General features: G+C 44.2%; 1 protein-coding gene across 4 annotated transcripts in view; it reads left to right on the top strand.

Moving 5' to 3' along the window:
- The window catches only part of LOC135918210 (nonsense-mediated mRNA decay factor SMG7-like), a 140,890-nt gene that overhangs the window by 9,032 nt on the left and 116,345 nt on the right, over window positions 1-15,513 (top strand). For all 4 annotated transcript variants that reach the window (XM_065451900.1, XM_065451903.1, XM_065451901.1 and 1 more), the window contains exons 4-7: window positions 2,825-2,896; window positions 4,930-5,008; window positions 5,109-5,201; window positions 11,134-11,205. In XM_065451900.1, the coding sequence (XP_065307972.1) occupies window positions 2,825-2,896; window positions 4,930-5,008; window positions 5,109-5,201; window positions 11,134-11,205 (316 nt within the window). The remainder of the gene's footprint in view (window positions 1-2,824; window positions 2,897-4,929; window positions 5,009-5,108; window positions 5,202-11,133; window positions 11,206-15,513) is intronic.

Here is a 15,513-nt window from a genome sequence, read left to right on the forward strand (position 1 = left end):
ATATAGAACTGCGACAGATAAAATTTGATAGTACCATAGATGAGTGCTTACAAATAGTGTGTTACTTATATAATTTTGTGGATAAACGATTGCCTACAAATCTCCATAGGTATACTGCACAAAATGGAGGCAAAATTTAGTGCCCTAAATTGGTCAATTTCAATAGGCCCTTTGCCCTTTTCATAATTTGCGAGTGTGCTTTTCTGCACTGCACATTTACCCAGCTAATAGCTTCACCAGTCATCATTCAAATGAAAACGAAGTGCTAGCTATTCATGCTGGGGCTTGTTTCTTGAGCATGGTTTCATCACGAGAGCCATGTCTACATTTTCCATGTCATAATACAAGCAAACTGTGCTTGTGCACACTGTCTGCAAAAGTTTTGAGGAAAATCTGCAGTGGAAAGTTTGTCCCCTATTTGTAAATTGTGTTGTGATGCAGAAGGTTTGGCTGCTTGGGCTGGTCGGTGAAACATTCTTCAGACAAGAAAAAATCCTTCTTAGTGCACAAATCGTAGGAAGGAAGGAAGAAGGCAACAGTACAGAGCACACTATAAACCATGTTTATTGCTCAGATGGCGGAAACATAAGTACAATCGGAGGGAGGGGGGAAGGGAGGGAATGAGGGGGTGAAATAACTGTGTAGCCACATGTACACGAACCTGCATTATCTCACCAGATACTGCTATCCATTATCTGGTAAGTTAATAGAAGGCGCACTCCCACATTTCTTTTCACCTGCACCTTGAATAAGGGCCTCATGAATTTAATATGCCCTTTTGTCACATTATTTGGCCCAAACTCGGTTATTGTAAAAGCTAGGGGTACACCAATTTCGAACAGTGGCTGCCTACAGACCTGCGAAGCAGGCAGGCGTGCCCAGTCATATTTCATGCAGAGCACTGTGATGCCCGGCAGAATGTGGAAAAGATTTTAAAAAGCTTTTCTTCTGTTTGTTGGTAATATACTCCTCGCTCTCAAAAAAGCCTGTTCCCTTTTAGTTCCACGCATTTGAAGGTTGTTAAGCGGGGGATAGCAAAAGCATGCATGAAGGCATTGCTGTCAAGGTCTTGCCATCACCAGGTTAAAACCAGCTTTCAAAGCCAAATTGAAAGACTAAAAGTTGCAGGCTTCCTTAACAACCTGCTCTCAGGCATAGTGGAGTCACTTTATGCTGATTTGAAGAAGGAAGAAAAAAGTGCAAGGCAAACAGTTCATAAGGATTAACCCAAAGTGAAGATTTCTGCTGTACCTAATGTTCACAAGGTGACACATTGCCTAAAAAAATTGTCAAAAATGTGGGTGTCATGCTTGTATTTACGAAATGGAATAAGCTAGAATCCCTTTGTAAGCACATAAACTCGAGATTGCACTTCCAGGCGGGGCTGTAAGAAGAAACATTAAAAAAAGTATGTGAAATGCACCATGGGAGTTGTCTACCACATTTATTTATTGTGGGGCCACGGCTGCATTGGCCAGATAGGGTGATGTATTTACGACTGCCTAAAAAGAGCACGCCAATCTGATGTACCATCTGTAGGCGGCCACCTAGCAAGTCACTGTTCAAAGTGCAACTGCCACCCTAGTTAGGCAATTGCCAAGTTGTGGCCAAATGCAGTGACAAAGGGCACATGAAATTCTTATTCGCGATGCAGGTTAAAAGAAATGTGTGGGTGCACCTCGTGTTAACTTACTAGATAATGAATGTCAGTATCTCTTGAGATGATGAGGGTTCTTGTATACGTGCCTACGCAGTTACTTCACCTCCTCCTTTTCCCCCTTTTCCTCGTCCCCTCCAATTGGACTAGTACTCCCACCATCTGAGCAATAAACTTGGTTGTTAGTGTGTGCTCTGTTCTGTCGCCGTCTTCCTTCCTACCTACGATTTACACATTAACTAGGATTTTTCCCTGTCTAAAGAGTGTTGTGATTATCGCAGGATAGGACAGAGAGATCAGCTGTGTAAGGAAGGCCTCATTGAGAAAGATAGTATATTTTTCTAACATGTATTCATAACTTCAAGAACTTGCACTCTTGTCAGTTTTAATTGGCACTAGCTAAAATTTCTTTCTTCATCTCTCAAAAATTAATATCTGCTTTCTTTTTTTTTTCCAAAGATGACTGAATATTGGTTATGACTGCGGGCATATAACCATACTGTAAGGCTCTGTGGTGCAGCAAAAATGTGTGCCGCTATGTGTGTTATACTTTAAGGAAAAAGAAAACAGTATCAAAAAGAGGTAGGGGCACAACTTTGTAAGCAAGAAAAGTGCAGGATAAACAAACAAGCGCCAGCACAGTGGCCTAATGGCTATGGCGTTCTGTTGCTAGGCACACTGTTGCAGTTTCCACTCGCACATGCAGTTGTGACATTCTAGTGGGGGCAGAACACAAGGACACCCATGTGCTTAGATTTAGGAGCATGTTAACAAGCCCCTGGTAGTCAAGTTAATCTGCAACCCTCCATTGCGACATCTCTTCCAGCCCCAGTTTTGCTTTGGGATTTTAAGCCCCGTGAATCAACTAATCAATGAGCAATTGAGGCTAGCCCAAAATGTGGTTACAAGCACTTGATGTTTCGCAATAATAGCCTTTTCAACAAGACATTCTCAGTCCACAAGCTGTCGCACGTTTTGATTGACCAGGGTCCCCATGTGTGCCAGCTCTTATGCAATTGGTTTGATATTGACCTTTTTCATTTAAAAGTACGAAAATGGAACATCATACTTTTGTACTATCTGCATTGCTCGTTTTGTGAAGCACCTGTTGGAGTTTATGTGTAGTAATTCGTTCAACATTATTCGCATGCATAACTTGTTCTGCAGGAAAGGGCGAATGGCGAGTCCCACACAATGCTGTCTACATTGTTGGAGACAGCCAGTGGCTTCTATCTTCAGGTACTAATTACTTTCCTTGGGTTTTCTAAAATGTGTTTTTATTTCTCTGGCATTTAGTTGCATGAAGTACTCAGTGATAAAGCAATATTGTGACTTGCAGTTGCCAAATGGTGTGTGTATGGTTCTAGAACTGGTATACAGTATTGATTACAATTACTGGCAAGGAAGACCATCACTTAATACTCACCAACAAATTATAGTTACAAAATAATTAACAAAAACAGGCAAATCACAGGAAATGCAAAATCAAATAAAAATTATGCATGGAAAGGGCAAGGCTTCTGGGAAACATCAGTTCCACTGCACAGAGAAAGTTGAAAGTTTGACTAAAGAAATGCCATCAAAAGTTGAATGGGGATTCTTATTGCAAACAATGTGTAAAAAAGATGCTATGCTGTGATCAGTGCTTGAAGAAACTGCAAAGAGCATTTTCAGTAATGAGCTTTAATGTAATAGGAAAGAACTGAGACTTCCTTACTTTTTCTCTGATAAAGAGACAAGTATGTGTGGTGTTTACCAAAAACAGTCAACGTCCGATTTTTCGAACTCCCTCGCGGGCCACAGAAATGTCCAAAAAATTGGGTAGTCTGAAAAAATGAATGCACGCATTTTACTGCCCCCAAGTGCTCAAACCGCCACAGGCACGTTCGAAATAGCTCTGAAGGCTTGCCGGTACACTTTAGGCTGTGACAGGAGACAGTGGGTGCACGCTTGTATAATTAAGGAATAAATACTGTTTCATGACAACTGCCCCTTCCTACTCTAGATATGCTTCACTTCAATACCTCACGTATGCTTCACCGCGTGACATGGCTGTTTTCAGGCGAAGCTGACTTTCGGGGACTGGCGTTATGCAACGTGTCGGGTTTTCCAAGCTTCGAAGCCATTGGCGAGGATTACAAAGGCAGAGTCAGTGCCATTGCTAACAGCAGCGAATTGTTTAAAGTGAAAAAAAGGCACAGTTTCGCCCCAAATGTGAAGCATTGATTGCGATAGCAAATTAGTAGAAAGGTATACGAAGTAAGGATAGTAGTTTTATCGGCCGTATAAGCTTAGAAATATTTGTTACTAACTGAATTAACAAGCATGGTGCCAGCATGCACAAGCATACATGAACACATTACACTCGATGAGCGCAGACACTCGTCAAACCGCTGGCGTGAGCAAGAGCGGCAGCAGCAGTGAACGAAGTGACCTTCGTGCCATCTATCGCTTCAATGCAAGAGCAGCTAGAACACAGCGCGCACAAAGGTATGAGCCGTCTGCAGATCCCTTTCAAGATAGAACAGGGCACATGTGCCCTTGTGCTGCCGTGCAAATTATGCACTTGTTGGCGTAGTTGATGCTGCCCCCCTCCCTCCTGCACTGCCTCCCTGCTTTCCTTCATATATGGCATGCGAAATACGCAGTTGCTGCCAGAGCACAATGCCACTCCCCTCCTATCCCCCCACGGCCTCTCGCAGGACAGAAGACGGCACGTTTGCTCTCCGCTTTCTCCTTCACGCGTGCCAGATTGAGCTGCGATCGTTGACTTCTTTCGTGTGCTTTCACTCGCACATACATCATACTACGCCCGGCAACAGTGTTATCACCCTTGGACTTTATTGGGATCATCATGGCGACGCCAACAGCAAAAAGTACCTGGAATGTCCATATAATTGCTATTGAATAAAACATGGCTCCGAACATCAAGAAGCATGGTAGCGGACGTCAGAGCAGATAAGCTTAGCGCTGCCACGGTCGCGGCTGCCAGCGGTTCGGCATGCGAGAGTGCAAGTTCGAGACGGCGAGATAATCAAAACGGCGACGCAGTGATAGTTTCGATAACACCGTTTCAGACATGCAGTCATGGCTAGAAGTCCAGAAAATCTGACGGTGAAAGGTTTTTGTGTCCAAAATTTCGGACGTTCTTATACATTGACTCTGGGGGTACGCAGTGGTGGCATCCAAATTATTGGGTATCCGGAAAATCCATTGTTGACTGGCAAGCCTTTATTTTGTGGATAATGCTAATTTTACTCTTTTTGTTTCAGCTGTTTCAAAAGCTGTGCTCTGTATATGAAATTAGCTTCAAATGCCGCTTGAAAGACTTGGATTTTGGCATCCTGCAGTGTAAGTGGCTTTTTAATACAGGTGCCTTGAATTCTAACCAATAAATTTTTCATATGTACAGAATTTTTACCTTGTCTTCTTTATGCTTTGTTTGTGACAGGGGTGAAGCATGATGACCTCAATGTTGAGAAACCAAAGAAGTCCTCTGTCCTCTACATTTGTCAGCATTGCTTGGTTCACCTTGGAGACATAGGTAAGCATCAGTGTTGCCATTTTTCTTTTTGTGCATTCCTCTAAACTGAGGCAAGGAAGTCACTAAATTTTCACTTAATCTTGCTCCAACTTTGTTAAATTTGTCGCTAAAACTGTCGAGTGATCTTTATAGAATATGTCTTCTTGGAACACTATAATGTACGCTAATGTGGCTTAACACATATACGAAAATTTTTCACGTTCATATAGTGTCTGTGCAAGTGAAGGCTAAGCAGTGAATTCATTAGCAAGGTATAGAGGACTTCATATAATCTGTTAATGCTCTTAGAAAGCTATGCATGATGACAGCTGAAATCTTGTTTGGTTTCATACTTTAGGATTGAAAATTTAACACATCTCTAAAAGTCACCTGATTCTCCGACCATAAATGCACACATGGTTCACGTTATGCCTGGAAAGATTGTAGTTTTTGCCACTACTGAAAACACAAATAAATCAAGGAACACGAACCTGCTCATGGTAATGCAACAATGAAAAATATGTGACTATTATACAGGTCAAATACCATACTACATCCCCTTGATTAACTTGAAGGCTCTGTGTGGTGTTCATTTGTCTGAAAGCCGTGAGAAACCGAGGTGGTGCATTGATTCACGTGATCAAGCCCAGTCGCTGTATTACTACTGTACATATGACATGTGAACTGTACACCTTTCTACAGTTGATATGTCTTATTATCCATTCATTCTTTTTATTACCTTCAAGGTACATGTGAGTACGTTATAGAGGGGAGGGCACATAACTATGAATGCATGTTTAGAAGTAGACTATACAATAAAATGGCAAAAATACACAGTACAGTGAAACCTCGTTAAACCGTAGTTGGCTGGAGCTCGGAAAAAGTATGTACTAAACGGTAGTACAGTCGAACCCGACTATATTGAACCCGTTTGCATCGAATTATTCTATATATCGAACAATTTCTGAGCATGGTATAGTTACAATGAGTATATATAGCAAAAATTACGTTTACATCCAAGAAAAATAGCAGCGACTTCCGATATATTGAACATCGAGCAGCGGAAAAGTGCCCCCAGAAGTTGGCTTTCCCTCGCGGTTGCGGGGAAACTCGACGGCGCAGCTCCATCCAGCTGCACTCCCTACTGTGACCGCGCTGCTTCGGATGAGTCGTTGACACCCCCCTGCAAAAAATGATCCTGGCCCGCCCGCAGCACTTGCTCAGACAGTCAATCAGAGGCTCTTGTGCCCTCGTCGTGCAATATGGCAAAAGTGCGAGCGAGTTGTCTCAGTGCTTTTCTGGTCCATTGTGTTTAAATCGGGTCGAACGCGGTGAGAAGTCGGATGTGTCCCTGCAGCGTGAATGATTCCGATGAACTCTCAGGACGATCTTGAAGAATAAGGGGGAAGTTAGGGCTAAAGTGGCGAAACTCTCGCCCCGGTGCCCATGGCGCCCGACGCGTACACACGGCCGTGTACGAGTGGTTCATACGAAATTGCTTCAGCCGTGCCGGCTTCCGCTTGCTCGGTGATGACTGTAAATTCTGGTGAATGCGACGCAACCATTGCCGGTGTTGCCGAAGCTTGGAGCGAGCTGTCAAAATTTCCGGAAGCTGTTGACGAATAAACTGTGGATGAGTTTGTGAGTGCAAATGACAGTGTCGCGATTACGGGAGAGCCCGAAAACGAAGACTACATTGCCTACATCGTACCAAGCACAAATGAAAGTGGGCAGAATGAGCAAATCAACGACGGCCCTTTGCCTACATCCTCCGAAGTGATTGGTGCGCTCGCACTAGTCTGGTGCTTCTGCACGAATGCGGAAGGTTGTGGCCTCAGCTGCTCCTGACTCCTTAGACAATGTAGAGAAGTGCGTGCGTCGCAGGCAGCAAAATTGCCCAAGCAGAAAAAAATGCAGGACTATTTCATGCGAAACTAAGCTAGTTTCATCAATAAAGTGATATTATAAATGATATGTGCTTTTATGACATCCAATTATTCAGCAGGCTTATATCGAATTATGCTCTATTTCGAACTGATCGGCGTTTTTTTGCTAGTTCGATATAGCCGGGTTCGACTGTACTGCTTAACCGAAAGAGCATGAGATCGCCCACTTACCTGTCAAAAACGGAACTCACAGAGAGTGCGATGAAAGGGTTTTTGAGAAAACATGCAGTATTTATTCAATTCACGCGACAAAAGTGTTATTTTTGTTTGATGCCACGGCTGCCTAGTAGCGACGACAGTGGCCTCAAACTTACTGAAGCTGCAAGCCAGCATTTCAGCCAGCCTCCTCAGCAAACACGCGCATGGTAGATTTTTCATTGGCATTGTATATTCTCTGTGCATGGGTGTGGTAGTGTTGCAGAAGTCACGGGGCGCCTTTTTCATTGTGGGGTGCTGTTCTCGTCGCGACGATTACATTCATGAGGCTGACATAACACGCAGCTTCTGCCACTCTCGGGCCTGAATCGCCTGTGCTGTCGCTTCTCGTGTCGTTCTCATCACTGTCGCTAGGCGACACTTCGGCAACAGAGAGGCAACGATGGCGAAAAGTAAAACCTCGTAGACGACATCTCTTCGCGCTCGCAGCAGCGCCACCGACCAACTGCACGTTCCAAATGCCACACACCGTAGACAACAGTAGATCCCTGTCACGTGCCAGCGCCGACTTCTTCGTGTCATGTTCGATAGCACGAACAATGTCTAATTTTTCTTCTATACTGAGCACCCGGCATCTTTTTGTCCGAGCTTCGGCAATAATGCGAGTCCTTGCTCGCATGACACCTCAACACTGTCTGGCATGGCGCCAAAATAATGTTGATGTTGATGTGGCTTCAAGCGCAAACGCACATGGCGCTTGGAGGTCATTGTTCTGATCTCTGAGGCTTGTTCTGTCGGGCTGCCTGTTGGAGACAATGCACCGCAGTGTTTGCACGACAAAAAGTGGGGAACACTACGTATTAACCAATACGTATGCAATAAGCTGGTACGGTTTATGCGGATACAAGACATTATGTTCAATGGCCGCTGAGTTGGGGATTTGACTTTGCTACATTTAAAACGAAACTACTGTTTAAAGGGACACTAAAGGGAAACAATAAATCAGTTTAGACTAATGAAGAATTGTTTCAGAACCCTTCAGGCAGTCATTTCGAAAAGGTAGTTTGGTTATTAGATTACAAAATGAAGGTCCAAGTATCAGTATTTGAATTTCACGCCGAAACCCCAGTGCCGGTACGTCAGCGTGACGTCAGGGATTCCAAAGTATGTTTTCGCATTTGGGCCGCGTTGGCTGAGTAAAGGTTCCTGAAACTTGCCATGTTTAATATTTGGTTCCTTTAGAACACAATGTAGTCAATCTGTACTGCTATATATAATTAGTAGGCCCTAGAAGATGCCATAATCCATGACGTCACGGCCACCAGGTGCGGGAACTTAAGTAGGCGTCGCCACCCGTATTTCGTTCTTGAGTTTTTTCTGGCTTACCGATCGTCTTATCGTTGTAAGAGTGGTGTTTTTGGTGTTGTAGAAAGGTAATTTACTGATGCAGAAGAAATCATTGTTCACTTGAGTGTCCCTTTAACGAGGTTTTACTGTACATGTAAAACACACAAAACATTGTGAAAAAATAAACAGGCAGAATTGCAATGTTTATAATGTTATTCAACACATTTTTAGATAGAAGGAGGTCTTGAATTTTAAATATTGATTATGGTAGATAATTCCATTCATTGCATGTTCATAGAAAAAAATGACTGAACACATGATGCTGTTATATCAAGGTATGTAGATCTTATGCTGGTGGTCTCTACAAGCTCAGAGTTCACCCTCTTTGTTCAGAATCTCACCATAAAATTCTATTGCAATGTCTTGATATATTAATTTGCTGCTGTGCTTGTGCACATTTACCTATCGAACTTACTTAGTGAAACTGCAATATTTGCAGCATTAAGGCGCTTTCTAATGCTTTTTCTTTTTTTTTAAGAATGAAAAAACAAAAGCAATATGTGCATTTTGTGAGCACTATTCGAAGCCTGTTTGCCTCAGTGCAATTTCCCACCGCATGTGGTATCCGTGAATACAAACCACCATTACTCCATCATGGTCATATAGTCCACGTGCTTTAGAGCCAGTTGTGGTTGGATTTTTGTGTAACTTTTGAATAATAAAGCGTGTTCTAGAAAATTATATATTGAGCAACTTTTTTAATTTTGAAGTCTCTTAATTGTCGCAAATTGTTCCCATTCACATCACTAAAGAAGGTGGCTTAATCTAGCAACAAAATCACTAAAATGGCAACACTAGTAAGCCATATGGCAAAACATTTAGGTGCGTTTGTCGCTTCTGTAGCATTCAGCAGTGCTTTATGTGGTTAAGAATCCCATCATTCATAATGATGGGATTCCAGTCCATCATTCAGACAGTCCTTGTAGAGGGGGCTGCGGGCCCCTGTCAAGCTGCCGTTTGTTCGTGCAGCTTTTACCTGCAGCCTCCTCCATGTTTCTTGACAGGAAATAAACATTATTATTATTATTATTATTATTATTATTATTATTATTATTATTATTATTATTATTATTATTATTATTATTCGAATAATGCCTCTCTACAGCTTCCTGGCCTTGTAGAAAGAAATATCATGCCTCTGTTTTACAGTTGCTTGTAAGCATGATTTCCCATTGACCACCTTTTGTGATACCATTACGTATGTGTCATAGGGAAAAGTATTCAGTGGTGTGAAATTTCTGCTTCCAATAGTGTCAATGCGCTCTGCCACAAAGTGATGCCAAAATAATACTGCTGAGAAGTGACCAAATCAGTATGTGTTAAAATTAATGTTCCGAGATTGATAGATTGGATGCCGTTCCTAATATGTTATTTGTCTGCTTCATGCCCACTAATGCTGGTGGCAGGGATGCCTATTCTGCTGGTAGTGTCAAAATGGCATGAGTGGCGAGTGTCACGATCTGCCCAGGTTCATGAACGAGGCGAGGGCTCGAGGCACCCTCCGTCAGAGAGACACTCCGCAGCGTGGTGGTGGTGAACGATGACTGACTGCGAGCAGCTGTGCTCATTGGTGTTTGCTGTGCTCGTCGGTGTTTGTTAGGTGCGGTGACCAATGTTGCCCACTGAGGCTGGCAGGCCAACGAAGATTATGCCGAGGGGGCGCCACATGCTCGTCACACCTATCTTGCAGTATTCTGATGAGCTGTAAAATGCAAAACTACATGTTGCTGAAATTGGCCATCAGCCCGGTTTAGAGAAGGTTTGTTCTGTGCTCGAAAAATTCCAGGAAGTTGTGAGGAAATAAGCTTTTAAATGTGCTCAATTGTTTTGTATTTGTCCTTTGTTGTAATTTTTTTTACAAGGTCACTTTAGTACCGGTACCTTGTAGGTTTCGGTACTACACTGAAGAAAATCCCTACACCAAAGTACTACACAGATCTACACTAAAGAAAGTCCCTTGCTTACTGTATTCCTTGGCAATGCAAACTGACTTTGCAAACTTACAACAAATGCAAACTACTGATTGCTTAAGGAAAGTCCTTTATATGGTTACTTAAGCAAGCTTGCTGTATGCCCTTGACAATGTAAACTTGCTCTGTAAGCTTACAACCACTGCAAGCCATCATAAAATTTATTTTCTTCTTTTCGGTCGCTGCATGCCTTAGTAAGCTGACATGACAACTGCTTACATAATATCTTTCTATCTTCAGGAGGCATTGCAGCACTCCTTGATCAATCAAGCACATCACTAGCCAATTTTTTTGTGAGGTTTTAGGATGAGTTGTATGCAAAGCATTGGCCTGAAAATCTGGGAGAGGTTCAATTCGTGAAATTGTGCAGTAATTCAATTTATGTTCCTGTGTCCTAAGCTAAGCAGTAAATGGCCACTTGTGTTTCATCTAGCGTTTGGTGCAATGAAAGTGTGCATTCTTTATCTTTTGCAGCACGCTATCGGGGTCAATCACTGCAGGCTGAAAACTTCTACCGCCATGCTGTTGACATGGGACCACGAAATGGTGTGCATCCTACTTCGTGCATTCCTTAGTCAACCCTTTTGCTGTTGGACCTTTCTGGCCGTGACGCACCCCCAGTGTCGGCTTGGTTTCAGGGAACGAGCATAACAGGGAATGAACATCGCAATTTGTTTTTGATTATCAGTCGTTTACAAATAACATAGTCAATGCAATATGCACATTTCAGTGTTCTGCAGCTGTTGTTAGTAAACATCATCGTCATCAGCCTGACTATAACATCCGTTCAACATCCGAATCCGACGATGTGGAACTCATCTTTTCGTCGGTCGCATAACGCTGTCCGAGTCCGAATCCGAGCTCGGCTCGTATTCTGAATCGGAACAGCCACCGCTCCAATGAGCAGACGAAGGTCTCGCGCCGCTCAGCCATCCGAAAGTAACCGCGCGCAGGGAGGATGCACTTTCAGTTGCCCACACAACAGAGAGAAATGGGACGTTGTGTGATCAAGAAGACAGAGGGAGATGGAAAAAGGCTAAAACAAAGTTCGAAGGGCTTTACTTTTGCTGCTGCAAGTTGGAAGTGAGGGTGCGGCGAGAGAGCGAAAGCAGCAATCGAGTCACTCTTTTCGAAGAGGCAACGGCGTGCGCCTGAACTTGACGCGCCATAGCAGGCACACCAACAGAAGAAAAATAAAAACCTTCAAACCAGCGGAGATGGCAGAACCCTTGAACCCATAACTACACGCGCGCGACGCATGATCCAGCGAACGCGGAGCCACCGTGCTACTCGGCAAAGAGAGAGCGGGGAGTGGCAGTCGCACCGTACTCTTCAATACATGTACTAACACAGGTCGGGGCTAAAATACGAACTTGTAGAAAGAGTCAAGAGATGGCGTGGCCAGTCCAGGAGCACCAGCTTTGTGCTCAGGCTCGAAATTTTGAACGCACGATAGAGAATGTACCGGTACGTCAGTGACACTGTGGGGGGGGAAGCGCGATGATGTACCGATGCGTCCGTGACAGCGAAAGGGTTAAGTTGGTATACAGAGAGTGCACATGCTTGACCTATGCTTTTCTCTAGGTATTTCAAATTTTATATTGATACCTTGACAACTTTAAAAAAAAAAAAAAAAACTTGGACCCTTCTAAACATTGTTTTGTTTTTCAACCCACATTTCATTCTGTGCTAATGATATATGATTGTGTGTAGGGGGAAGTTTACTGCTTAGCATTTAGTTTTTTCTATTAAAACAGCAGCAGCTGATTTAGTAGAGCAGCAGTAGTACAGTTGAGCCCACACATAACTTAAGACGAGCTTTTGCTTGAAACAAACGAGAGCTGTGCGACCATCAAAATATACATTATTTCAATGGCATAAAATTCCACGTATAACAATGTTTTTAAGCCCTGCCGATCGGTTACAGCGAGCGGACAGCGTAAACCCACCGCCACGATGCGAAATAACAACGACCTTCGACCCCTTTGCGCGCACTGTCTTGTTTTCCCAAGCCTCCTCCGAGGCAAACTATCTGTTTCGTACCCCTCTCCCCGTCATCACGCGCTGCCCACGAGTGTCGGCATGTGGTTTTCAAGATCGCCCTCCCGCCCATCCTCGCAACTCCGCTCCCCTCTCCTCACTCTTTCTTGCAAATCCATCACTGTCTCGGCGCACGCGCTACAGCGCTGGCTAAAGTTCAGAAGTGTTGTTTTCTGGCTGTTACTATGAAGCAGGCCTCTCCACGCTAGTCTCCATGCTTCCTCACTTCCGTGCTTTGTTCTAGTCAGGCCGGAGTTGTAATTCAGGATGGTGGACAGGAACGCCGTGCCTGTAGTGGTCACGAAACGAAAAGTGCTGAACATGGCAACGAAGCAAGCAATTTTCGAAGGAAATGTCTCAAGGTGCTAAATACTGCGAGTTGGTGAAGAAGTACATGTCTAAATCAACCATCTCGACGATTCTAAAGAGCAAAGAAAAGATTGCCGGTTCTTACGCTGACTCGAAGAACAGAAAGCGCCTGCGGAAGGCCACCTATGCGGATGTAGAGGACGCACTGCTTTTAAGTGGTTCGTCGACGCACGGGCTCGCAATATGCTGATAAGTAGACCAATGATGCTGAGCAAAGCCAAAAACATTGCGTTCCTGCTAGATTTTCCCAACTTCTGCCCAGGCAATGGCTGGCTACATGGATTCAAAGTGTGGCATGGGATTGTTTTTAAATCGATTGTCGGCGAGGCAGCTTCAGTGAGCGACCAAGCCATTACTGCAAGCTAACGGAGCAGGACGTGTATAACACAGACGAACCTGCATTATTTTATCAAATGCTGCCGAATAAGACGCACCCATAAAAGGTGACTCGTGCTGGCGGCAAGAACAGTAAAGTGCGTGTTACAGTACTTCTGTGCACTAATATGAATGGCAGTGACTGGCGCGTGCCCTTTATAATCGGGAAATCAAGAAGCTGTGTTGCTTTCGAAGCTGTGTACCTGTGCGCTACAGGCATAATACTAAGGTGCGGATGACGCGAAATTTATTCGCAGAGGGGCAGGGTGAGTTTGACCGTGACATGTGGAGGCAAGGAAGGCGGGTGCTGCTCGTGCTCAACAACTGCTCAGCATACAATGTGTGAACTTCGCTCTCCAGTTGCTCAATACCACTTCGAAAGGGCAGCCGCTTGACTTGCACATAATACAGTGAACTCTCACTTGAGTGAACTTCAAGGGACCGACGGAAATAGTTTACTTAACTGAAAGTTCACTAAACTGAATATTCACTAGACCAACATAAGACATGGCATACAGAGTCAAGAGTTTGAAGTGCAATTCATGGAGCAAAAGACATGGCATCCATAGTGTTAGAAATGTGTGAAATGGAATTTGTACATATCAATGAAAAACACACCACGTAGATCGTTTGTGTGCACACTTGGAACCGACGAGACTGGAAAGAAAGAGACGACGACCATGCCACGACTAGCCAGTCGGGAAAAAACACACACCACATGGTTTGTGGTGTGACAGATCGCCGCTTTGCTCTAGCGGCTTTGTAAGCGCCAGCGATGTTACTTGGTTCATGGCCTCCGAGATTACATACTTGCTTGTTTTGTGCGGGCGATCTCGGAGACCATGCCTCGTTGCCGTTCGTTGCCTCGTGCCGCTCAGGGGCGCTGTAGCGCCAGCGACGTTACATTGCCGCTGGAGTGGTGGTTTGATGAGGGCAGGCATCGGTTGCACCTGCAGCGCAGTGCAGTGCAAGCCTTGGTCCTCTGAGCGAGTTCGTTAAACTGAAATATTGACTGTTCCGAAATTCGTTTAAGTTAAACATTTTTGCATAGAATCTATAAGAAAACTTCCGGGGATTTTTAAAAAGTTCGTTATTCTGAAATATTCGATAAACCGACGTTTGTACAACTGAGAGTTTACTGTATGTGCATTTAAGGCATCGTATAGGCGCCGCATTGTAGAGCGCTTGCTCATCGCTGTTGACTGCCCGATCGCCAACTTGCTGCTTCAAGTTTCACTTTATTCAGCTGTTGAAATGGTGAAAGCGGCCTCAGTGGATGTGAGAATTTCTAAATCCTTGGGGAACTGTTTCCGCAAGGCCAGCTTCAGTGACGCAATGCCTGATGCCAAGCTTGATGTTTCCGAAGATGATCGGTCTGGCAGCGATTTGTGGCAGCGCGTCGTCAACTCCGACATGAGGGCTACGGCACTGGTTGGGATGACTTTATTTCTGCTGATCAAGACGCTGATATGACGGAACCGTGTATGGACGGCATCGCTTGCGAAGTGCGGGCAGAAAGCGATGCGGAGAAATCGGATGAGAATGAAACTTTGGAGCCAGCGCCCATAAGTGTGCCTGTAGCAATGGGCTACATAGAGAGCCTCAGGCAACGTGTCTATACCAATGGCGTCGGCGAAGAGCATGCTTCTGCTTTAAATAAACTGGAGACCGCCCTCATCGGATCTGCACTGCAGAAACAGATGAGCATCACGAACTTCTTAGCAAAGAAATAAGTTTTGTGTTTTCACTAGCCACTTTTTTTTTTCTTTTTAAGCTGTCGTCCACTTACTGCGAACTTCGGGGCATAACGAACTGATGCTGCCTAACGCTCAGGTTCGTTGTAAGCGGGCTCAGCTGTAGTAGATGAATATAACAACAACATCTGATTTTACACATTTTAGTGTCTGCCAGTAATTAACCCTTATAGACAGGGGCTGCGTACCATCAACAAACCAGAAAAAAACTTTTTTCTTGCTATGTTTCAGTATTGGGTACAAAGTTTCTGGCTAAATGTCTTCGGCCAATACTGTATCTTAGGCAGAAAGCATCATTTGTTGGTCGAGAGCAGGA

This window comes from Dermacentor albipictus, chromosome 1, assembly GCF_038994185.2.
Source record: "Dermacentor albipictus isolate Rhodes 1998 colony chromosome 1, USDA_Dalb.pri_finalv2, whole genome shotgun sequence".
Taxonomy (NCBI): domain Eukaryota; kingdom Metazoa; phylum Arthropoda; class Arachnida; order Ixodida; family Ixodidae; genus Dermacentor; species Dermacentor albipictus.